At 40.8% G+C, this 25,149-nt stretch overlaps 2 protein-coding genes across 7 annotated transcripts in view; both read left to right on the top strand.

The window, feature by feature from the left end:
- dnmt3bb.1 (DNA (cytosine-5-)-methyltransferase 3 beta, duplicate b.1) overlaps positions 1-7,225 on the top strand; it is a 31,854-nt gene extending 24,629 nt beyond the window's left edge. For all 4 annotated transcript variants that reach the window (XM_081706678.1, XM_081706677.1, XM_027006983.3 and 1 more), the window contains 7 exons: positions 1-76; positions 1,309-1,399; positions 2,369-2,517; positions 2,861-2,946; positions 3,169-3,238; positions 3,344-3,462; positions 4,821-7,225. The exon at positions 1-76 is cut by the window's left edge and continues 70 nt beyond it. In XM_081706678.1, the coding sequence (XP_081562804.1) occupies positions 1-76; positions 1,309-1,399; positions 2,369-2,517; positions 2,861-2,946; positions 3,169-3,238; positions 3,344-3,462; positions 4,821-4,962 (733 nt within the window). In that variant the 3' untranslated portion in view covers positions 4,963-7,225. The remainder of the gene's footprint in view (positions 77-1,308; positions 1,400-2,368; positions 2,518-2,860; positions 2,947-3,168; positions 3,239-3,343; positions 3,463-4,820) is intronic.
- Positions 7,226-7,844: 619 nt separating this feature from the next.
- Positions 7,845-23,003, top strand: LOC113575485 (uncharacterized). Of its 3 annotated transcripts, none has more exons than XM_035522609.2 (25): positions 7,845-7,882; positions 13,157-13,288; positions 13,485-13,630; positions 14,175-14,361; positions 14,502-16,060; positions 16,417-16,576; positions 16,767-16,844; positions 16,957-17,042; positions 17,130-17,189; positions 17,352-17,501; positions 17,829-17,936; positions 18,344-18,485; positions 18,625-18,993; positions 19,101-19,145; positions 19,241-19,320; positions 19,647-19,759; positions 19,892-20,075; positions 20,390-20,474; positions 20,603-20,748; positions 20,863-20,953; positions 21,308-21,456; positions 21,726-21,811; positions 22,024-22,093; positions 22,371-22,492; positions 22,576-23,003. In XM_035522609.2, exons 1-25 carry the CDS (start codon positions 7,870-7,872, stop codon positions 22,730-22,732), a joined length of 4,518 nt encoding a protein of 1,505 aa, XP_035378502.1. In that variant the 5' UTR covers positions 7,845-7,869; the 3' UTR covers positions 22,733-23,003. The 3 variants fall into 3 exon arrangements, with proteins under 3 accessions (XP_035378502.1, XP_081562802.1, XP_026862820.2); XM_081706676.1 differs by lacking the exon at positions 7,845-7,882 and adding an exon at positions 11,562-11,837; XM_027007019.3 differs by lacking the exon at positions 7,845-7,882 and adding an exon at positions 11,871-12,648.
- The last annotated feature ends 2,146 nt before the right edge of the window (positions 23,004-25,149 follow it).

The raw sequence follows: 25,149 nt of genomic DNA, 5'->3' as shown, positions 1-25,149 counted from the left end.
CATATCCGTGGGGGTCGTCCGGCATGAAGGCAAAATCCAATATGTCAGTGACGTCCGAAACATCACCCGGAAAAACGTAAGCGGAGAGGCCTCCTTGCCCTTGGCAGTGCGGGTCAGTTGGCGTAGTATCAGCCATTCCGCCTGGGAACCGTAAGCCGCTGCTTCCAGACGCTCTACAACCGACACAGCTCGACGGTTTTTGAGTTTCACACCTGCCAACGTGGTCTAAGGTTATTGTTTGCTTTGTGCAGTAGGCTGCATGTTCCAGCAGCTCATGATAAGAGGGATCAGCCCAGCAGAGTGGGGCGTGGCTTGTCTTTTAGCTCCACCCTCCACTTTTGTGTCTTAGTGCGTCATCCTCTCTCCGTTTCCCTCCACCCCTGCTTTGGGCATCAAACAAGCACGTGCACACATGCACATGCGCACGTGCGCATGAACCCGTGCACACGTTTGCTGCGCCCAAAAGCCCAAAGCGATCTCCAAAGTCCCTCCCCCTCCGAGTCACCCGTTCACTCAGCCGTGCACCCTCACACTGGCTTGCCTGCTCGAGTCATCCATCCATTCACACCATTGTCACGGCCAGGAGGCCGGCCGGCGCTGGGCCGGAGAGGGAGGGAACTGAAAAGGCTCCGGGGACAGAAGAGACGAAAGGCGGTGTGGTGGGAGGGGCAGGATCAGAGGTGGAGGAGGGGACGTGGTAGGTGGGGTTTGCGGGAGGGGGTCATGAAAAAAAAGATGAATAGTGTCCAGCTTCATACAGACTCTCTCACAGACACTGATATGACTTGAATATCAGGCAGCCATATAAACAATGTATTGTACTCTGTGTTTTCCTAATCTAATCTAATCTGATTAGATTATCTGAGTTGGCTAGTCAGTGTGTGTGTGTGTGTGTGCTGTGTATCTGTCTGTGGTGCATGTGTGTGTGTGTGTCTAGTCTACATTTGTACACATGCACCGGTTTTAAATGTGACTTACCCCAGGGATCATGTGTGATCACACTGTATGTGCATTTGTTCACTGACAATAGGAGAATAGGAGAATCACTCAATAGCTGTAACCTTATAAGGTTCAGTGTTTGGAGTGCTAATTCCAGTATATTGTAAAGCTTTTAGTACATAGAGTGAATAACACTGCTATGTGGTTTATGTTTTTCATGTAATTAAAGATCTAGAGATAAATAACTAGTTGTATTGTCATAAGTAGTTTATCTCCCATGGAAGGTTGGAGTGGTTGAATGCAGGGTGGCGAGAGTTGAACATGTACTGATGTGCTAGTAACACTAGGTGGTGCTGTTGTCTTCCATAGATTGCTGAATGGGGGCCATTTGACCTGGTGATTGGTGGAAGCCCCTGTAATGATCTCTCAATAGTCAACCCAGCCAGGAAGGGCCTGTATGGTAAGACTATGCCCCTCTGCATGTGCCCAGTCTGAATCTCCAATCTTCTCTGGACTTGCAGACCTGTGGACATAACGTGCACACTCCCAAAAAAGTCCACGGTGCCGAAGGGCTAATCATCTCTGCTGTAAGAGGGATAATGCAAACTTCTATTGTCCACTCGGGATGTAGCTTCCTACACACTTTGCTTGTGGAATTCCCGAACACGTACATGAGAACATAAACCAAAGTGGAATGATTCTAGTCACAGATTTTTATTTAAATATAATTAGCATATGTTACATACAGGAAGATGGGCGTGTTCATCTTGTGTGTGCTGAAATGAAACTGTTTTAAATTTTATAATTTCTGATCTTCGATAACAGTAGGTCCACTGGCAATGACTGCATTTTTTATTCCGTAATCTGCATTAAGATAAATTGCACACCACTAACCACCCCTGGAGAGCAAGAGCCTGAGCGATTGTATCTGGTAATAAAACCCTCTACCACTGACTGATAGAGGTGGTGATTAAATGCCCAGCAACGTAAATGAGCTGCGTACATCTTGCTTCCTGTATCATATTTTAGCTTCAGTAATTACCATGGAAACGAGTGAAGCGGAAGTCCCCTCGCACTTTTTATACACCTGCAGCCAAGCAGATTTGACGTAATGACCAGAGTTCACGGGTCTATAGTGCGGACATTGAGACTGAACAATTTTCACAATATCCCATTTCTCCAACAGTCTGCAGCACGTCTCTGTCTGAGTGGCACGTCTGCAGGCGTATGTCACCAGATATTCACTAATCTAGCTCATTACGGATACTGTCAGGTGTTTGTACCTGTTAATGACAAAAACGCGTTACTGCTGACTGTGAAGCACTAGTGTTGGGCAAATAAGACAGTTCCACTGCTATCAAAGCAACTCAGCCGTTGTGATTAACCTTCCCATCAGCATTTTTCCCTCATGGCTTCTCCTGTGTTGTAGAGGGGACTGGCCGTCTGTTTTTCGAGTTCTATCGTCTCCTGAGCGAAGCCAAGCCAAAAGAAGGAGAGGACCGCCCCTTCTTCTGGATGTTTGAGAATGTGGTTGCCATGGGAGTCAATGACAAACGGGACATTTCCCGTTTCCTTGAGGTGAGGGTTCCTCACGTTCTGTAAATGCTGTTGCTTTAGCGCTGAGCTTCAGTGAGCGGTTTCTGGTGCTCAACTCCTGGACAGGCCAGCAGGGGTCAGCGTTTAGCCTGCTTTGACACGCCCCATATGGTCCGACAGTCGTCAGATGAGGTGTGCCTGAGTAGGGGGACTAGTTAAAACCTCGCAGCGCTGCAGTAGTAGACATCCCACATTTCATCACTTGCTCCTCTAACACCATCTCTCAGCCTGCCAAAAGATGCTTCATAAGAAAACAGCAGACGTTTAAATAGGATCCGTGGTTTCGTATAAAATGCATTTGCATATGTTTGTATGTGTACTGCAGTGTAATCCAGTGATGATAGATGCCATCGAAGTGTCTGCTGCTCACAGGGCTCGATATTTCTGGGGAAACCTTCCAGGCATGAACAGGTACTATACACTTGTGTGCTGTCTTCTCCAGTGCCATCCCGTCCTCTCAATGTCCGCCAGCATGAAGGTCGTAGGCTGATCCAAAACACGTCTCACGTGAATTGCTTATAAGAGGACTGTATCTTAGGGTCTTCAGTGGAGAGGACTGCAACCCTAGATCGTTTAAAGCGCATTCGTGAGCCATTGCCGTAGAGATGATGCGAGTACCGTCCTCTGTTGCAGGCCTCTCTGTGCCTCTGGGATGGACAAGCTGGAGCTGCAGGACTGCCTGGAGCACGGCCGTGTTGCCAAGGTAACACTCCCTCTCCTCGCCGTGCCTTCTGCCAGCTCCTGCCTGGGAACTGTTGTAAGGGCTGCGCCGTTTGAGGAATAACACTGTATCGTCTTCTGTCTGGAGTTTGGAAAGGTGCGGACCATCACCACCCGCTCCAATTCCATCAAGCAGGGCAAAGACCAGCACTTCCCTGTCATGATGAATGGCAAAGAGGACATCCTGTGGTGCACAGAGCTGGAAAGGTGAGTACCTGAATGGCAGAGATATATAATAATGTTTAAAAACTCAAATATGCTATAATTGCTGCTGCTTATTAGCAAGTCCACTGTGAGACACATTATGCTTTCAGAAGGCTGAGAGTTTAAAAAATAATAATAAAAAGGTTGGTGGCACAGAGACAGAAACGGAATGGAAGTGTAATTGTTTCAGAAACCATTTAAACCATTTAAATCCTGCTACCTAGTAGTTTGAATGTCAGTGTCTAAAGTTAGTTAAAATAACACATTTTATGTTTTAAAAGGACCCCATGTTAGTGCAAGTGAGTGCAAATGTCCATTCCTGTCTCAGCCTGCTGGATGCAGCTCAAACGTTTGGAAACCAGCCCGGGCATTTAAAAGAGAATTCAGATTAATTGTTTACTTTTGATACTGGAAGCATTTATTCATAATCAGAATCACTTTATTCAATGCAGTGTACAGGAGTTTAGCTTGACAGAAGAAAAGTCAATACAATAAATATGATGTGATAAATACAGTACAGATACTGAGATTACATACACCAATATTTATGGGGGGGGGTTGTCCTAGACATGATGTCCTACAGCTCTTAAACTGAGAGCTATAGCTGACCATCCTGCCTTCATGCTGGCTGCACCACCCACTGCAGTCTGGCCTCTGGGCAGGTGGAGGCTAAGCTGAACCACATGTCTGTGTACTGAAATGACAATAAGGCGACTGGAGTGTCAGGAATGTCCCTGTTCGTTTGTTGCTTTGCTCAGAATAGGAGTTTGTCAGATAGACCTACAGGCTTTTTTTTTTTTTAGCTTTGTTCAGTTGTGTTCTGTTAATAGCTGAAAACAGAAAGATTTCGTGCAGCTGCTTCAGGTGGGCTAGATACTTTTTTAATGATCTCATAACCTGTCATTGCCTTTACATGCCTTTGTAACAATAAAGGCTGTATTTTCATATTCTCAGCTAATTTCAAAGTTTTGTGTGGCTGAAAAGAAACTGCAATTGTAACTGTGGGTTTTAAGTATTAATTAAAATCAAAGAGGGGGTACAGAATATCCACACCGCTTACACACATGACCTGATGTGAAGGTTTCTGAGCTGTCCAACATAAATTAATTGCTATATTTGCTGGCATTACTGCATGCTACAAATTGATCCATTCCTTGTTCTGCTGGTGTGGGGCCTTGTTGCAATACCTGTAATGTTATCTAAAATATGTCCTTGAAGCTATTATCTATGCATAATACATAATGTGATAGCTCACATTTCTGTACACTTTTGTGCTTGTTTGGGAATTGGTCTCTGGGGAAGATCAAGCCTGGGTTACTACAGGCCACTTTCAGCCGCCGTGTCTCTTGTTGCGTTTCCAGGATTTTTGGCTTCCCTGTCCACTACACAGATGTGTCCAACATGGGCCGTGGAGCCAGGCAGAAACTGCTGGGTCGTTCCTGGAGCGTTCCGGTCATCCGACATCTCTTTGCCCCACTGAAGGACTATTTTGCCTGCGAATAACCTGCCAGGGAACAAACCAAAACGGAAAAAAAAAGCCCCCATCCACACAGTCCAAAGTCACCCACAACGACAGAGCACCACAACGGCCTCACGTAACACAGAGCAGCTCATGAAGTTCGGTTGTTGTCCTACCTGGGAGAGATCCTAACTTTTAAGCAGCCTGAGCAGATTTTGGCCAGCAGGTGGTGCTGTAACACTGAGCCAATAAGTTTCATCTTTCTTTTTTTTTCCCTTTACTTATTGGTGCCTTTTCAACCTTGATGGTCAAAAATGCTCTCGGACTGGTTTGGCGATCTTAATGCACAAAGCTGACATCTTGGCAGACCTCACTTGATGGTTGTTTCACTTGATGATTGTGCAATAATTGCATGTTGAAACGTTTGGGTTATAAAACATGTTGTTTCAATGAAACAAAACACTGAACATCAAATGCACTTGTCTGCATAATAATAGTTTTTCCAGTTCTGCAAGCACATCTTTTCTTGCAGGACAGCAATTTCTTCTCACTGTGATTTACTGTGACTGGTAAAAGTTTCAAGTTTCAAACAGAGCAGATACCTTTTTTTGTTGCATGTCAGACAAGTGAAACACTGGGTTATACGCCAAAGTATCAGAGCTGTCCATTAAGAGCAGGAAGGATCTGAGCATGGAAATGAAAGTTTAGTCATGCCAAAGATCTGAAGACACTGACTGAGTTAATTTTTACGTGGTTGATCAAAGTTTTCTAAACTTCATTTTAGATATTTTTTGTATTTGGACAGGCAAACCATGGATGCAGCGAGTGAGGCAGTATTGGCTTCTTTTACAAAATGTTATCGTGTCATGTTCGTTTTATTCGTTTTACATGGACCGTTGTTGGGAGGTTGCTGTGCGTGTAATGACAGTAGATATGTGGATCACATGTCCTTTGGCGAGCATTCATAATGTGTTCCTTGTACTGTAGTTTTGTTTTTGTTTTTTTCCTCAAGGAAATACTTGAAATAAATCAGTGCAAAAAGCAAGCTGTGAGCACACACACACACACACACACACACAAAATACATTCACCACATTGTTTTTAAAGACCCCATGTGGCAGGAATGTTTTCACCCTGATAAAGGGTTTTACTGTACACAAATGATTTAAGGTGCATTTAACTTAAAATACTTAAACTGATGATAATTGGTATGACCATTCCTACAACAGAAAAAGAATGTGTAAAACTTGGCCCAGTTTTCATGTACCATGAGACTGATATATGCTGTTACTGACATTCAAACAAGATGCTTTACTTCCTCATTTTATCTTGTTTTGTATGGCAGTACCAGTAATACGGGAATAAAAGAATATAATTCTACCGGGCATTGTCACAAAAGTCTATACATCAGAATTGTGCTTATTTTCTCTGGCTGGACAAACAATTTTAAGTGAATAGGTATACTGTGCACAATATACGCATTGTGATAGTACTGTTTTCTGTCCTTGAAATGAATATGTTTACATTTCTTAATGGTTTTCAGGGCCGTCACATATGCCTATACTGGAATTTAATTGTTTAAGTCTGCTTACACATCTGCAAAGATGAGGACTGATTCTGAACAAAGAATAGCCAGGTCTCTTTGCTCTGTGATTTTGTTGGTCTGGACATGCCTTATAAAGTGTTTTTTTATGTTTTTATTTTTATGTCTTCTCTATCAAACATTTGTCATACGCAGTGCAGACGCTAGGCTTTTTCCTTGCTTACAAATAGAAAGAAACTCATTATATACGCATTCATCCTTTAAAAAACTACTACCTAGATTCAAAGCTTGAAATATCTGTTAACTTTTTGTTTAGACAGTATGCAGAATACTTTGTTTTTAGTGGATGTTGTATAAGATAGAAAACATACGTACTTCTAAAGCTTTTGCGTAATAGCCAAAAATGTATGTAAAATAGCACTGCCTACTTTTAACATTTCTATAGACTTTATTGTAGTGTGCTGTGTTTTAATATTTTTATTATCCTAACCTTTTACTCTGTTCTTTAAATATGGTGCATAAAGGTTTGTCATCTGCTTGCTATTTGGTAACAAAAACAGTAATGCTGAACACATATGTTAACAGTACTTTTCTACAGAGTGTTTAATTGAACATTTGTCAAATACCCCATGACTATTTTTATACTTTTGTACTCTTTTGTATTCTTTTTTGTATACTTTCTTTTCTTTTCTGGCATGTACGTCATGGAAACATGTAACAAAAGCATTGACAACACCAATAAAGAAGCTATGGTCCTTACCAAATGGTATACCGTCTTGGGTGTTTACATATATGGCACAAACACCAATCAGACACCTAGAAAAGGAACACCTAAGGCTGAGTTGTTTATAAGTAAAGTATCATTAGTGGCATTGTTTTTAGGTATGATCTTTAGATGACTAACTGAAAATAAGGTGTTGGTTAAAATATGAATCATTAACCATTATAACTATTATAATTAACTATTGCATGTTTTATGAGAGCAATTCACTTTTCTTGCATAAAATTGACATTTCTTGAAAAAAAAAAAAAATGACCGAGGCATCATTACAATTTAATGGAAATGCATGACAAAACGCGATATGTTACACTTAATTTTTAACTATTCTTATAGTGTTTCTGTTTACTTGAGATTCTATTTAATACTTAACTTTACGCAAAATTATAAGGCCTTTTCAGTTTACTCTGTCAGGTATATGATATTAGTGTTATTCCTTCTGTTTTGAAAATGAAAGCCACAAAGTTCTCTGGATTTGGTAGAACAAAAAACATATTTGTCTCTCCCGGTTTATAACAGTAAGATTGAGGCAGAATTTATCAGCGAAGACTCAGATGACGTATATAGGATTGTCAGGAAGAAGTGACTGGGGTCATAGACAGGCATCGACATCTGGAAGTAGTTACAGGGATGATGAAACCGGGTAAGTAATTTACTACTGACATAACCTGTTTACTGGATGCATATCAATAATGTGCACATATTATAAGATTTTATACTCACGGAATGTGCACAAAACAATAACTTATCATACTTGCAATGTTCTCCCAAGTGACTTGTTTGCTGCCATTCTAATGTCACTGTAGCGGTCCGAGTGCGCACAGACGTTTATTAACGCAACACAGACGATAAAAATCACGGCACTCACGTATAACATTAACGGTAAAACAAACAGGCGACTGTGTCCGCGACTAAACATGACATAACGAAACACCTAACAAAGACCGACTAAGAGGCACACACTCACAGCGGTTTAAATACATACAGACTATACAACAGGAAACCATGTTCAGGTGCGCGCAAGCTACATAGACGTGGTTACAAATGGCGAGTCGTACCATGTGAACAGTGGGAAAGGGGAGGGTTCCGTGACAGTCACGCAACGTTACTTCTAGGGAACATATATATTTAAACAGTTTCTCGGAAATGACAATTACTTTAAACTATACTGAATGTTAAAAAATTTACCGTAATAACCAAAATATGTGTATATGTATTTTAATAGAATAAACATGATGAAAAATAGCTTTTCTGAAAAGCACTCTCAGCAGCAGAAGGCCGTTATATTCACAAGCTGCACAATGCCTGAAAAGAGATCAAAAATGGGACTCAAGTGATGTGAGCAAATACAAGCTTTTATTGGTTAATTCAAACTCTTGACTTTGTTTTGAAACGTGCTGGGGACAAGAATGTGGACCAGGAATGTGCATTCACTTGAAAAGAAATCACCATATTTTAAACCATATTGAAAACATTTGCACTTTCTCACAAATCAAATGCCTGTCACTGTGCGTAAAGGAAACGAGACACAATTCTTTCCCGCCAGTACTGACTACCCTCTCTTGCCCCAAACGTCCTCTAGACAGTAACATTATCAGTGCTGGCCACTGCAGAAAGCAGCACACGGACCTTGACAGGCTTCACCATGACTGATGGTATCTTAGTACCTCCCAGATAAAATGGTAGCAGTAAGTCACCTCCCACTTCCTTAGCACCAAGGACCTGGTCTTCTCTGGCTTGAAGCACATCTGTGCCCACACAAAGAGCTTCCCCAAGCCTTGGAGAATCTACTTGCATCCTGACTTATCTCATTTTTGCTATCATTAAATGCTTTCTATATCATGTGATGGTACAGTGAAGAAAATGGGTTTGTTATCCTGAGGCAAAACTGTGCAACCAAAGGCTAACAGTTAACAATAGTACATGTATTTGGTGCCACTTTTATCAATGACTTGGTTTTGACCAAAGGGTGTGGGTTAGCTGGAAGATTTCAGCATGCATTTATACTGTAAATTCACTTGTAAATTCTTTATATGAAAACAGCTCATTAATGAAAGTGCCCACTTGAAACATTTGAACAAGATATGTAAATAAACATGGATTCATGCAACACGGATTCCACAAATCTCTTGAGCTGTACTGGAGGGATTTTCAACTGGAGTTGTGATGGTGGTACTGGTGCAGAATCTTTCATGCTTCTCTAAAATCACCCATTGCTGTTCAGCTGGGAAGACCATAATTTTCAGACTCATCAAACCATTGGTCCACTCAGTGACTGATCATGCCCTGTGGTGGGGTCACAGTGAGCATGGCAGAGAACACTCCCAGAATGGACAACAATTGAAGCCTAAACATGCCATGCTCTCAAGGGATCAAGAATTCAGGCTTTTTCAGGCACTTTTGGTTGTCTTCTCTTGTATTGGAGACATACATACACATCACAGCCACTGAATGTGTGTTCAACCATAATTTTCAATTACTCATGTTTTTTTGCCATAAATCTAAAAGCAATTGTCATTTCTATTGCTGTTCCTGTTGAAACGTGAGCCTTTGTGACCACAGCTCCTATTCCAGAAGTCACCTCCATCTTTTCCTCTTGTCATCTTGATCCAAAATCAAGCTCCACAGGGCCTGCTCAACATTTTTATACACACAACTATCATATCATACAGAACACATGTCTGGAAGCATTTGCAAATACCATGTTTTTCTACTCATTTATTCAGGTTATTCCTTTATCAACTGTCTGTATGGGGTCCCAACCACATACAGAAAACAACTGTTTTTGCATTGTTGGGTTACTTGTTGGACTTGCACACGTGGAAAGTTTTACATACCAGTACATTTCATTTTTACCAGAGAGACTTGTAGTCTAACAAGGTTACCCAAGTTCTCAAGTACTCTGCAAATTCTTCATGGTGTATGGTGGTTGGCCAAAGGTGGCATCAAGCTCCCGTGTTTAGGTGGATTAATGAAGTTAACATTTTACACCAATATTGCTTCTTGGTTATAAACATATAAGCACTTAGAATTCAGCTCATACCGATTTTCTGCTGGGAGAATAGTCGAGTGTATTCGCTGTTTTTCTTAAAGAGCTCTCATGAGTTGATCAGTCATTACCTGTGTTAGCTAGCTAGCTAGGTAGTAAGAAAAATTATTTAGTGGATTACAACTATTTATCTGATATGTGGTTCACCAAAAGCAGTATTTTACTTAGCTCTCTAAGTAATCAAGATTTATCTACTCAATTCGTTATGTAAAATATGAATTCTGACCAGTAAGAACTTTTAGGTAGGCTATCTGAAACTGGAATTTATATTTACTCAGAACACATGTGTCTAGTCATAATTACCAACATTTTCACAACGGAGACCTGCAATATTTATTGTTACTGATAATAAGGTAATGACATTTTTGAAACTTTCGTTCCGTTTTCAAACGTTACGGTGGAACAAGGTGGGAAAACGCATTAGGCCTATTGTAGTTTCAGAACTCCCTGTTGTGTTTCATCAGTCCCTGGCAAATTTTGAGATATGAAGCAAGTCAAAACGATTTATTTCGACTGAATAACGCAGGGAACGCCTTGTTCACGCTTACATGCGGCAGGCTGAAGAGTAGGTATCCGTTCACGACCAATGTAAATGCACCCTTAGCCAAACGGCTGAGATGGGGTCGAGTAATGGCACAGTGGAGTGTCTCATAAAAAGACAGTGGGAAGAAAAATATTATGTCAGATAACGAAGTTTTTCTGACACCATGCCATTGCAAATATTTTATTGTGTTCCATGTTTATTTTAATTGGTAAGAAAAGGGGAAATCGACTGATGCACCTTTAAAGGGCATCGAATTTCGCTAGCTGTCTAGCTAGCACAGCTGTGTGGATGTTTTATCTGTATAAGTATTCAGTAACATGTTTGCATGAATGGTTTATGTTTTATATATATATGTATATATAGAATGGTGTTTGACTAGATAGCAGCTAGCTAACGCTAGCTACGTTGATGAAAACAGCCTTACCGCGTTCAACTGGTTTAGTACTGTAGTGAATCTTACTTAGCCAATCTGAATAAACATATTTAACTGAAATGCTAATTTGGGATTGAAGATATTTTCGGAGTAAAATGTTAATTGACGAGGTGCAATAGCTTTAATGGTTCGTCGAGTGTAGAACTTTGTTATGAACAACAGATATACAAGATAATCAAGTTGCATGTTATATTTGTTAAGAGTTAAGTGAATGCGTACGGTGTGACAGCTATAAAGAGGCCACCGCGTAACACAAAAGAGGTACTAAATCATCGTTTTGTTTCGACACGACTTTGCGTTGGGTAACGGAGTGATCGACTCGGTGTTCGTCGCGAATATTGACCAATAGTTGGTGGCCCCCTGACGCGCGTCTGGGGGTGGACCCTTCACGGAGCAGTAACGCAAACCTGCAACTCTTGCGTGTTGGCAAGTCACGAAGTGCGTCTAATTTTGAAGATGGTATCGATTGGTTTTCGATAGGTGAAGTTGTGGGTAGTAGATACAACTGTAAAAAGACACTCATTGCTGTCGACAAGGATATACAGGCTGCAGGCTCTTGACGTGCATGGCAGGTATTCGAAAACACGTGTATTTACTTAACGCTAGCTATCTCTAGCTACGTAAAGTACAATACGCAAGGGAGTGTAATCGCTTTCGGCTAGGTAGCTATGATCGCTAGCTAGCGGTAACTAAAGTAGCTAGCTGGATAGCTGTCCCATCTAGTTGAACCGGGCTAGAAATTTTAGTTACACGGTACGTAAGGGTATGTTTTTAAATTTAAATAGAAAATATGCAGTAAAGTTGACATTTTATAGTTTTTTTTATAGCTTTTTAAAAATTCTTGAGCAGTTGTATATTTTAAACTATTAGCTAGTTTTAAATTTACTTGATTATCAGCGCACAACTTGCTAAATCAAAGGGTGAAGTTAAAACACATATTACGTTAGCTAGCGTTAGCCAGCTAACAAAAGCCATTGTAATGATTGTTATAAGACACAAGATAAAAAGTTAATGTTTACGTGTCATAACGCTTAGCGTTAACATATTTTCCTTAGTAACCGCCTTTAACAAGTAGCACAGAATCTCAGTAATTAGCAAAGATAAAAGAAACATGCTCAATTGAAACTTAATTTTTTTTAACGCGTGTAAGGGTGCGCTTCTGTTCTCCTACCCTATATCCCACAATGCAAAGAGGAATGGCCGCCTCTATTATCCGGGCTCTTATACCGCTCGTAGATTGGCTCCCACTGACCGACTTTCCTCCTTTTGAACTGTTAGCGGCAAAGGCATGAGCCGCACGTATTTTGATCAGTTTCTTAATCCCGGAGTTAGAAAAAGCTCCGTCGTATTATGCTGCTGTTTTATCTTACTAATGCGCAACAGGTACAAAATTGTCGCTATATACTTTGCGCTGGTTAGCTAACCTAGCTTTGAGGAGCAGGTTTAGCTGCTTATGCTTTTTTGCGCTTTTCAGATAATACATAACTGAAGTATAATATTTGTGTTATATATGCTCACAACGTAGTTGGCTAATTCCGTTACGTTACGCACCGAGCTCAGGATGTCAGTAACTTTATTTGTTCATATGCTTGTTATTACGTGTTTAGGAAATTATATGTAGCTAATTTACTGATGCATCTGCCTGTAATTCCACTTTTTCCTTACATGCCGACCATCGTATTATATGACTGTTAGGTTTTGTGTGACTTACAAGGCGTTCGCTAGCTACTACAGAAGTACATGCTATCTATATATGCGTGATTTATAATCTCCCTCACAGTACTAGGATGCTGGTGAATATGCATCTATATGGCTTTATGTTCCGTATGTTAGAAAAGGTTGTAGCTACTACTCAATGCCTTTTGTATGTGTGGTGTTTAATTTCCCTCAGGTTATGGGAAGATGGTGGTGAATGTGAAAGTTGATTATGAATCAACTAAGAAGTATAGTAACTATGAACTTCTGGCCTGGCTTAATGGCACCTTACTATCTGGTTTCCTCAAGGTGGAGCAAACATGCTCAGGTATTTCACACTTTTTACATTTATTTCAAAGGCTCCTAATTCTGACCTCCTCCCAAGTCGGCCCTTCTCTGCCAATTTCATGTTTCTAGACAGACGTGGGTAATGTGCAGTTAGGAGAGTTAGGCTGTTTAGTTCTGATGACTGCCTTTTAATGCCGTTAGATCGGCTTGCTGTGTTGATATTTGTGTTTTTCCAGGTGCTGCCTACTGTCAGTTGATGGACTTGCTTAGCCCTGGCTGTATTAACTTGAAGAAAGTAAAGTTCAGACCTGAAGATGAAACCGAGGTCCTTAACAATTACATGCTGCTGGAAGATGCCTTCAAAAAGACTTCTGTTAGCAAAGTGGGTTATAGACATGTTTGGTAGTTGGACTGTAAGGTAATGTGCTGTAGGACTGTAGTGTTTTCCCAGAAGCAATAAAACCTCAAAAGCAGGAGTCAGAGGAAGAATATTTATTGTTGTCCTCATAGTGGAATACAGGTATAATGAAATGGCCCAGCACAGAATAGCAACACTTAGTTACAAAGGGAATGAGGCCATGAGGGGAGATAAACTGTCATGTCATTCCATGTGATAATGCAGGGAGTGCTTACGTTTGAGTTGTACTTTTTATAATGAATACTGCCCAGTGCTCTGCAACATGAGCAACTTCTGTTATTCTCGATATTCAGTACTTCAGAATGTTCTAACAGTATATAGGTTCTAACAGTATATAGGTTCACTGTTAGTGTTTCTTCATGTTAAAGGTTTAGCCCACTGGTCCCAAATGTTAGATGCCAGAGAAAATTTCATGAACACAGAAGTCCAGTTAAGGTAATTTTAAGCTGTATGGGCTCTTACAGGATGGAGAGTTTGACTTTTTTCTTTGCTTCATTCTTCCCTACAGCCTCTTCAGCTTGAGGAGTTGGTTAGTGGCAACATCACAGAGACGTACAAACTCCTGTTGTGGTTCAAACTGCTTTTTGAGCACAATTTTTTGGGGCAGCCTTACGATCCTGTAGCAGCACGAGGTGGACAGTATATAGAGCCCTTCGTTCCTAATAAACCAAGGGTTTCTGTGAAGCCAGATTTCAGTAAGTTTTTGGGTTTTTTTCCCAATCTGCTTTTCACTTCTGCATAGTACACCCATTAAAATCGTATGCTGGTTTCTTTCAATGTTTGCTTGCTCATTTATTTATTTATTTATTTATTTATTTATTTTACTTTGCTGTAGTGGGAGGTGCGAATTATTGTGAAAGCCTTGGCCAAGCTGTAGGCACAATCTGTCCAGGCCAGATGAGGGAGAATGCAGGGTTGAAGACAGGGACTGAAGACGGGCATTCAGACACGACAACAGGGTCTCTCTCCTGCAGCCTGGCAACATTACGTTTTATCAACCAACACTGGCCCTCTGTTTCAGTCAGCCACATATCACCCATTACATACAGCAGGGCCAGGATAGTGCTGGGCTCCAAATACCCAAATGACATTACAGCTGCCTGCAGCCAGGACCCTTATTGTCTGTATTTGTACCATGGGCTAGAGCTTGCGGAAGGAGAGAAGGCTAGCACAGTTCTCATAGGATATTTTGACGAGGCTGCTGGGGAGAGAAAAGTCAGACTGCTTGATGTCTTTCAGCCATTGGAGGAAACCGATGCAACTTTGTGGACCAGCCTTGCGGACATGCTGAAGAAGTTTGAGCTCCCCCTAGTGAACTTGGCAGTATTTTATTCAATTTCAAGAGAGCCTGCTCATTTTATTTCAGGCTTGAAGGTCCTTAATCCTGGAACAGTTTTTCTGTGTGGCCTTTCAGATATTGCCAAACAAGCATGTCACAGTGGCATTATGGCGATGCAGCTGTCTGAGGAGATTCAGAGGCTTGTCAAAAAAGTCCACAAACACTTTCACTATCTTCCAGTCTCTCTGAGACAGCAGCTTAGTAGTATGGAGAACCCAAACTTCAGTTCACCCTTGACATCACAGTGTCTCCTCCTCAGGACAGTAATCCATGAAATGACCGTGGTGTGGTCAGACCTAGAGCAGTACTTTAGGTCTCAGGGTTCTACTGGTAAAACAAAACAGATCTGTTGCCTCCTTAACAATCGGCCTTTAAGATTGAGCTTCCTGTTTATGAGCCATGCCCTACAGCCTCTCTGTGAGTTTCAGGGGACCTTAGACCATGATGAAGATGTGACAAAAGTCCTCCAAGATGCCACCAGTTTAGTTCAACTCTATGCATCCAGCTTCCTCAAGCCAAAAGCTGTGGAAAGCATCCTCAGCAGAAAAAACTGCTCACTCAAAAAGGAGATGATGGAACATCTGCCCAGAGCAGAAATCAAGGTTGGTGAGCTGGTGGTTAAGTACCTTCTAGAGGAAGATGCAGTGCTCACCAACCAGCTTGACCTCTTCTACAAGGGTGCCATCTCTTTCTACATGGCAGTCATTACAAGCATTGTCAAATGTTTACCCTTGCCTGACTCTACTCTGAGAAACATGGCTGTCATCTTGAGCCCAGAAGGAAAGATGGAGGTGACTGGAAAGTCTGTAGCTGACTTGGGTGTCCAGTTAGGGTTTTGTCCAAGTGCGGAGGATGTTAACATGCTAACAGACGAGTTTTTGGAATACCAGCTTGCTGAGCGGGACAGCCTGGTTGTCGGCCCAGCTAGCCAGTCAGTGGAGCGGTACTGGAGGGAGGAGCTAAGGATCATGGGAAGGACATCAATTTTTCGGAAACTGATCCTAAGCCTCTTGGCCCTGCCTAAGACACTGAGCATGGAAAGGGTTTTTGAACAAGTGAGTAGCTGCAGTAACATTACACTTCTGTATGCCACATATTTATGATTCAGATGAGAAAATATCAATTTTTGAGAAGGCAGACAAGGTAATTTACAAGCTGAAAATGTCCACAATGTCACATATCGTTTAACTGGGTCATTATTGTTCTGTGATTTGTTTGTTGGGGTCTGCCTACCCCTATTGCTAATGTATATGATTCACACTCTTAGTCAATTTTAGGAGCAGTTTAAGGACTTCTGATTCAGAAGCTTAGCAAAAACAATAAACCAATGTGCTTAAGCTACTGTTGGTCATGGTTTTCTGGACTCTAAAACTGAAAGGTATTGTCTAGATACATGTTGCTCTGTTCTCAGGTGTTTGAGAATGTGGATAAGAACTATGTAGGCAACAGTCTGGAAGATAAGGAAATGGAGATCTCTGGGGACAAGGATGATGATGTCACAGACAGCAGTTCCTATAAAAGTGCCCCATCACATCCACTCAGTCCAGAGACCCAAGAGAGTGTATCATCAGGTAAGTGTCACTTCCACAAAGTAACACACCATGTTGCTGGGCCTGTAAATGCTTGCTCTGTTCACGATGGAGCGAATTGGAGTGGGGGAAAAATCAAATGCAGCTGTGGTATTATTTTTTTGTCTATAATTTTTTTGTTTATAATTATCATTTTATACCACATGAATTAAAGACATATTGTGATTCTCAGATATCATTGACCTGACTGAAGTAGATGATGTTAAGCCTATGGCAACAAACGCCACTGAGGAGAAAGGGGAAGACCAAGGTTTAGTAACATGGTTAAATTCTCTTAATAATTCTTTTTTATTGATATGTTTTTGCCAGCGAGTATTGGAGTGAAATTTTTTTTTTTTTTCCTCCATGTAATTTGTCCTCAGGAAAAGATGTAAAGATTTCTGAATCAAAAGTCATAGATGATGAAGAGAAGGAAGATGTCATATGGACTGATAGTTTATATCCAGAGGTAACTTTTCACTTTTCTTCTCAAATTAAGTGTGGTTCACTTAGAATGTAACTCATTGTATGTCCCATCATGATTTATGATTATCAGAAAGTGAAAGAGAATGTCACCTCAGCACCCAACAAAGAAGACATGGATCACTCATCCCAGGTAATCCCATCTGATCAAATCATTGTAAATTATGTTCTGGCTGTCGCTTCAAGAGGAATGATCTGTAGCATTTGGATTTTGTTTGTTGTGCAGTGCAACTCAATCAAACTCACATTTAGTTTATTAACCACAGTCCTCCCATGACTCTGTCTCCACCTGTAGGACAGGAATAGGTTTGCAGAAGGGGAGATGATATGGGGCCACGTGGAGGGCTTTGCTATGTGGCCTGGCCTGGTGCAGCAGTGGCCTGAGAAGAAGAGCTGGGGTTCCATGCGTGAAGTGGTGTGGTTCGGGGACCGCATGGTTTCCAAGGTAAAAAAAAAAAGTTCTGTGTATGCAGTGTCAGGCTTTCAAGCATTTACGTTTACGCCATTTGGCAGACGCTTTTATCCAGAGTGACTTACAAAAGTGCTTTTTCATTTACTCATAGAATATCCTAGTACAGTAGGTTAGAGTCAAATATACCATTGAACTAGAATACTATTGAAATACAGGGATCAATACTGATACCTAGAAGTGCAACACGCATAACAACATTCATTGCGGTCAACAGTAGCCTACAATAAGTACTAGTTTCAGTTACTCCACATAGATGTAGGAAGCAGCATGACAATGACATGCGCTTTGCTAATGTCGCAGGTTCATACGGATGGTCTCTGCCCTTTCTCCGCATTTGCACAGTGCTTCTGCCCTAATTCCTTTGCTACTGGGACTATGTACAAGGATGCCATCTTCCACTCTCTGCAGGTCAGATTCCTCACAGTGACCCTGTTGAATGGGATAATCTACTAGAGTCATACATTTTCACCGTTTCATGCAGTCATTTTAAGTGTTGAGTCAGTTTTCTTTGCTGTTTGACCCTAAACATGCTGTTTTCATAGACAGATTCTCAACTTGGTCATGTACCAGTTTGAAAATTCTTGGTGATTATTTGACATGTAAATGTTTATTTGCTGGATTCTAATTCTATTTAATTTTAAAAGATTATAAACATGTCCTTTCCATCTCATCAAGATTAACATGTTGATCTGAAACCATCAATTGCCAATACCATTGTGTTCAGGATATTGTACATTCCTATTAAGTGCATGAAATGTCCTGAATGAGTTATGATCTTTTGTCCTGCTGACCGTGTTCTTATGATATATGTATAGGTGGCTGCAGACCGTGCTGGGAAGGTCTTTTTTCTTGAGTCGGACTCTAAGGAGGAGATGCTCAGGGTTATGCTGGATTGGGCCTTCGGAGGCTTTAAACCCTCTGGACCCAGTGGTCTTAAACCCCGATCCAAGGAAGACGGTTCGCTACCTCATTAGCTGGAAACTAGTACTCTAACCTGCCCAGGCTGTCGCATGGGAGATACTGAAACTGCTTAACGCAAGTTGTTTTTAGCAAATTGGCAGCTAAATACCTGTATGTTGTTTTTTGCCATGTCCAGAATGCCTTAAAAATTTCAACTGGAGGTCGCAGAAGAGGATGAAAGAGGATAAAACTATTGTCCATGAGACACAAAAAAGTACAGAGAGTACAGAGAATCCGTTCCACTTGAGAGAAGTGTCTGTTTGCTTGAAGAAACTCTCTTTGGAATCTCTGGACATGAAGAATGGCAGGTTGGACCTAAAGAATGAGGAAGTTAGTGAAATGCTTTCATATCCAAAATGTAAACAGTCCACCTTGCAGACAGGGCGGAAGTGGTCTCTACCTGACAATCGCACAGCACCCCGAAAACAAAAGAATGTCTGCAGGAATAAAGATCAAAACGAGGAACAAAGCCCAGTTGTCGAGAAAGAGCAGAATTACAGCAGACGTGCGTATGCCGTTCCTGTTATGCTTAACGCATTACAAAGTGGTTACAATTCAATGTTGTAAACACCTTGAGTTACAACAATGTGTATTTTTGCTTGTTCCTTACAGATCAAATGGTGCATAAGGTTTTTACCAAAGGGAGAAACATTGAAGGTGAGAAATGGAGTATCTGTCTTTATCACTCAGGTACACCTGAGTGCTTTTGTTCTCTAACTGTGCTTTATTTTCCTGGGAATCCTGTCCTCTAGATTTCTGCTTGTCATGCGGGACTGCGCATGTTGAGATCTTCCATCCGCTGTTTGAAGGAAGCCTGTGCATGAAATGCAAGGTACTGTGTGATACTGCAGTCATTCTTTCATCAAGCCTTTTTTAGAATATTCCTTTTGTAGCTGCTGGTTGCAGCAGAAAAACCAGATTTTATAACCTTACTGGAAATGCTATGTTATAAAGATTATTAGAATTCTGAAAAAGTGCCTTTTGCAATATTTGTGACATTTTCAGTTAATTCATTTATCTTAATTAATCTATTAGCATTGATAAAGTTGTGATCATGTCTCCTCAGGCAGGACTGCACCTAAGTGCCAATATACAAGTGTTGATACATGTTGATCATTTTTGTGTGTATGTGGGTTTTTTTTGTTTTGTTTTGTTTAGGATAACTTCACAGAGACTCTGTATCGGTATGATGAGGATGGGTATCAGTCCTATTGCACTGTGTGCTGTGCTGGGCTAGAAGTCATGCTGTGTGGAAATGACAGCTGTTGTCGGTGAGTTACAAGGATAAGAGTCCTTCATATCCTGTTTTCCAGTCTCTTGGTCCTACTTATTGTAAGCAGTCATACATATGTATGTTTGTGACTTCTTGCACAAAACTGAACCTGCTGCATCCCTTTGCATAGCTCCTACTGTATGGACTGTCTGGAAATCCTGGTCGGTAAAGGCACGTATAACCAGCTAAAGCGCGTCGACCCATGGATCTGTTACCTGTGTGCGCTCGAGAGCAGCTCGGGGGTCTTGAAACCCAGACAGGACTGGAGTATCCGTGTGCAAGAGTTCTTCGCTAATAACAGTGCCATGGAGTTTGTTAGTGACTTTTTTCTTGATTTTCCCTGGTCTCATAATATTAGAGTTGTTTAAAAAATCAAAAACCTTCTATTAAATATTTATTTATACTTTGTGTATACTTTTTAAATTAGTTTTTTTAACTGGTTGGTCAGATCACTGATAGTCTATATAGATTGTCTCTGATGAGCTACAGCTATTAGAAGTCTATGATTTAAGTAATAGCACATCAGAAACATGGCAAGAATTTTTTTTGTGCTTCTCTTTAAGCTGTGTGTAAGCTCTGTGATTGTTTCAAGTAAATCATGTGTACTGAGGAACTTTGTCATCCACAGGAGCCTCATCGTGTTTACCCCGCAATCCCTGCCAACCTGCGTCGTCCAATCAGGGTCCTGTCTTTATTCGATGGTATAGGCACAGGTAAGTCAGGACACTGCTGAATGATTTTTTATTATTGCTCAGTCATAATTGTAAGTTACTTTGGACAAAAGCATCAGCTAAATGCCAAAAATATAAATTGTGGGTGGTATGTGTATGTGTGTTTTTAGGATACCTGGTGCTGAAGGATCTGGGATTTAAAGTAGAAAAATATGTTGCATCAGAAATAGATGAGGAGTCAATTGTGGTCTCCTTGGTGAACCATGATGGAAAAATCACCTATGTGGATGATGTCAGGCGAATCACTAAAAAACATGTACTTTTGCATTGTTCTTCATCCCACCAGTCACGCTCTTCAATATACGTCTTGTAAATGTCATTTACAATACTATATACTAGTATCCTAACTTCTTAAAACTTTGTCATTTAGATCACAGAGTGGGGTCCATTTGATCTTCTCATTGGTGGAAGCCCATGCAATGACTTGTCAATAGTAAATCCAGCACGCAAAGGCTTATTTGGTAAGCGACAAATACCACGAACTGTAAGACCGTTTTGTTTATTTAAACCTGCTGATCTCTCTGTGTCCCTGCAATCCAAACTAGGCTTTCCAACTTCTCATTAGCTAGTCAGCAACTGCCATGATTTCATATATAACTTGCCACGGAATGCAATACACATAGTTTCAAATGTGCTGTTGTCTATTGCATTCTTTGGTATTAGCTGACAGCGCTCTGGGTTTTCTGTAGTGAGAAATCTAAGTTCAAATGCACTGTTAAACTCTTTCTATTTGTTGAGTTGTGTATTGTGACCGCACACCCATTACTGGTGCATTACTTGTAACCTCCTTCTCCTCTTCTTCCTCCTCATTACAGAGGGCACAGGACGGCTCTTCTTTGACTTCTACCGCCTGCTGAATGCCATGAAGCCGAAGGAGGACGACCCACGGCCGTTCTTCTGGCTCTTTGAGAATGTTGTGTTCATGAACACCAAGGACAAAGCCAACATCTGCCGTTTTCTGGAGGTGAGGCATTTTGTGCCCTTCGGGAACTCCTCATTTCTCCTTCATTGTGTTTGTATTTGCAGTATGGTATTTGTCATCCATAATGATGGCCTCAGGCTACTTCAAATTCTGTAGTCAGGTGACATAGCACGATAAGTTGTAGTCATAATATGCAGACCTTGTTGCTAATATCAAACAATAAATACATCTTCTCACTGTGTGTGTGTGTGTGTGTGTGTGTGTGTGTGTGTGTGTGTGTGTGTGTGTGTGGGTGGGTGGTATTAACCCAGTGTAACCCAGTCCTCGTTGATGCTGTTAAAGTGAGCCCCGCTCACAGGGCACGCTACTTCTGGGGGAATCTCCCTGGCATGAATCGGTGAGGCTTTCATTCAGACTACAGAAAGACTCTAACAAGTCTTGACTTCTTTGTCAGCTAATGCAGTCAGACTGAGCACAATCTTTGAGTTCACTATAGCACTGGTCTTAAAGATGCTTCCTCTTTGTGGGGTAGGGCATTAACTGTTGATTAGTTCTTATCACTGCTTCTGCACCAGGAGTTTGGTAAAATGGTGATTTATTCCTGTACAGACCCATCATCGCCTCTCAGAATGACAAACTGACCCTGCAAGAATGCCTCGAAAATGGCCGCAAAGCTAAGGTTTGATTGGTGCTTTGTGCTGGAACATAAACTTGTAGAATATAACCTAAAGCTGGAAACTGATATTAGGCTATTTTGGCTTATGAAATCATCATTTGATGAGGATTAACTGATTTCAGAGCATCCATTATGCATCATGTAAATGTAGCTGGAATATCTTCAGTTGGATCAACTCCAGCTGTTTACATATGCAAATCTTATTTTTTTAATTTAATGTTCACTATAAAAAAATGTAACTGGAAGGCAGATTCTCCTGTTTATGTGCATTTGATTATAGTTTGTCAAGGTACGCACCATTACTACACGCACCAACTCTCTCAAGCAAGGGACCAACGACAGTCATTTCCCTGTGTCCATGAATGGAAAAGATGACAGTTTATGGATCACTGAACTGGAGAAGTTAGTCACTTTCTTGTTTTTTTGCCATATGTAAACCCTACATCTTAAACACATGCTTATACATGTTCTTGCACTTGTGCCAGGATTTTTGGTTTTCCAAAGCATTACACAGATGTGAAGAACATGAGTCGCATGCAGAGGCAGAAGGTGCTGGGCAAATCCTGGAGTGTCCCTGTGATAAGGCATCTGTTCGCTCCCCTGAAGGATTACTTTGCCTGTGATGAGGTCCCCTTAAAATAAGGGCAGTTTTACAATAACTTCAGGCAGAGATCAAGACTCAGGGATATTTTAACTGATTGATTTTAACTTGTGATTTTCAAAATTGTTTTTATCCTTTTAATAATTTTTTGAATGTTCATATAGAAATCTATCAGTGATCAGTTAATGGTGATGAATGTTTAAGTATCAGGCATTAATTCAATGTAATGTATGAATTGTATGAGTTTTTCTGGACAAATGTAAAGTTTTCTTGAATGTTTCATCTTTTTGCTTTTAATAAATTCATCTCAGCAAAGTAGAGAAAATGTGTAAAGTATTTAATATCGCAGCATTACAGAGTGAAATGGTGCAATGCAACCACTTAAATTAGGCAATTTGAAACAACACTTAAAAACAACTGGTTTGTCTTGATTGTCTTGATGTGTAGAGTACATTTTAAAAATAGTCCTTTGCTTGATCGTAATTTACAGTCTACATTCTGAGAAAAATCTGAGATCAAAGTATTTCAAACAAATTCTAAGGATTTATAAAAAATGTTTCTTCTGTATACAGGTTTTATATTTTATTAGTAGTAGTAGTGGTAGTTGTCACATTTATATAGCACCTTTCTCAAACTCAAGGATGTTTTTACAGACAAAACTTTTACAATTGCACACTGATGAGTAAATAACATTCTAATAAAACAGTGAAGGTATTTCAAAATTCTTTTTTTCAGTGTTGGTAGCCCACTGAAGCTTGTCATCCAAATGACCACCTTTATGGAATTTCAGAGAAGAGTGACATACATGGGGCCTGGTCCATGTGAAATCACCACCACCTGCTTCATCTTGATGTGAGCTACAAATGGTTCAGTGTGCACATCTCTAGAAAGTGCTGCATTATGGAAACACTACTGTCAACAGAAAATTCTGCAGACGACCACTTAGAAATGTAGTTTTCCTATTTAGTAACTCCAGCTCTTGGGTCTCCCACTCATTAGCTTTTCCTGCATTGCCTCTCTCCTTGTGAACATCTTCAGACAGAACCTATAGCTTGTTGGCTAGTGGGCATTTGTTTTGACTTTATTTTAGGGAAAAACATTATTGACAGCTTTTATATATAGGCTTGAACAGAACATTGCATGAGATTTGATGAAGATCCTTCTGGAAGCGAAACTGTCTATGTCTAAATGCCATCATTAGTTGCAAAGAATTCCAGGGTCCAACTGTGACTTCCTGCAGCTTTGATGTCTTTTGATGCAATTTTTTAATATTTTTTTTTGGCAGTGTTTGGTTCTTTACATTTTTTTTATTTTTGGCAGTGTTTGGTTCTCTACATGTTTTTGGTAGTGGTCCCCTAAAGGGTTTTAACACAGACATGCAGCTCTGTAGCCACAAAAACCAGTGGTCTGCCTACCAATCAGATAGTCCAACATCCAGGATACAGTGGATGTATCCACATAAAAGTAAAGCCCCCCCCCCCCCCCCCCCAAAAAAAAAAGAAGTAGAGCGACGTCATGACCGCATGCATCTATATAACTTGTAAAATCAAGCAATGGTTGTTTCAGCTTATTATTGTTACTATGTAATTATCATATTACTGCTGTATAGGCTTTTTTGGAACTTTCCTTGCCCTTTTCCCATATGTCTAATATGATGATGCCATAGACCTGACCAGAGAGTGCTGTTTCCCCCCAGTTCCTGTTTATATCCTCTATCTCTTGGGTAAGGACGGATTACATTCCTGAGGCCGGAACACAAGGATCTATAAGGCCATTAAAGTCCCTAGCAGCCGCTGTTTTTTCATTCATAGAGAAGGATGGTGGCCTCCATTCCTCCATAGATTTCAGAGGACTCAACAAGATCACAGTCAAGTAGCCTTACCCACTGCATTTAGTTCCCTAGGACCTGGAGCAAACGAGAGGTGCTCAAAATTTTATCAAGTTAGATCCGATAATTGTATATAACATGGTGCACATCAGAGTGGGTGATGAAGACAGCAATTGTCACTACATGTGGACACCAAGAATATTTAGTGAGGCCCCATCTGTATTTCGATCTTTTCTCGAGGATGTTTTCAGAGACATAGCAGGCCAGTTCGTCGTCACATACAGTGATGACAACTTTATATTTTTCCCCACTGTCCCTGAACGCGTCAGAGTGGTTCTTAAGCGTCTACTGGAGAAAGTGAGAGTTCCACATGCAATCCACCTCTTTTGTAGGAAACATCAGCCCCAAAGGTGTACCTGTGGAGGAAAAGAAGTTAGAAGCAGACATGCCTTTATAAAGGATTTTCAGTATTTTTTGGGCTTTGCCAATTTCTATAGAAGATTTATACATAATTTTAGCATGATTGCTGTTTGTCTCACCACTTTGTTCTAGAGAGCACCCAGACTGAACAGACTTTCTGTTCTCTTAAAACAACTTTCTCCATTGCACCCACACTCAAATCCTAGATCC

Source organism: Electrophorus electricus, chromosome 24, assembly GCF_041902795.1.
Source record: "Electrophorus electricus isolate QZ-2024a chromosome 24, ASM4190279v1, whole genome shotgun sequence".
Taxonomy (NCBI): domain Eukaryota; kingdom Metazoa; phylum Chordata; class Actinopteri; order Gymnotiformes; family Gymnotidae; genus Electrophorus; species Electrophorus electricus.
The sequence above is the reverse complement of the archived record's forward strand: the minus strand, read 5'-3'. Positions and strand labels throughout refer to the sequence as shown.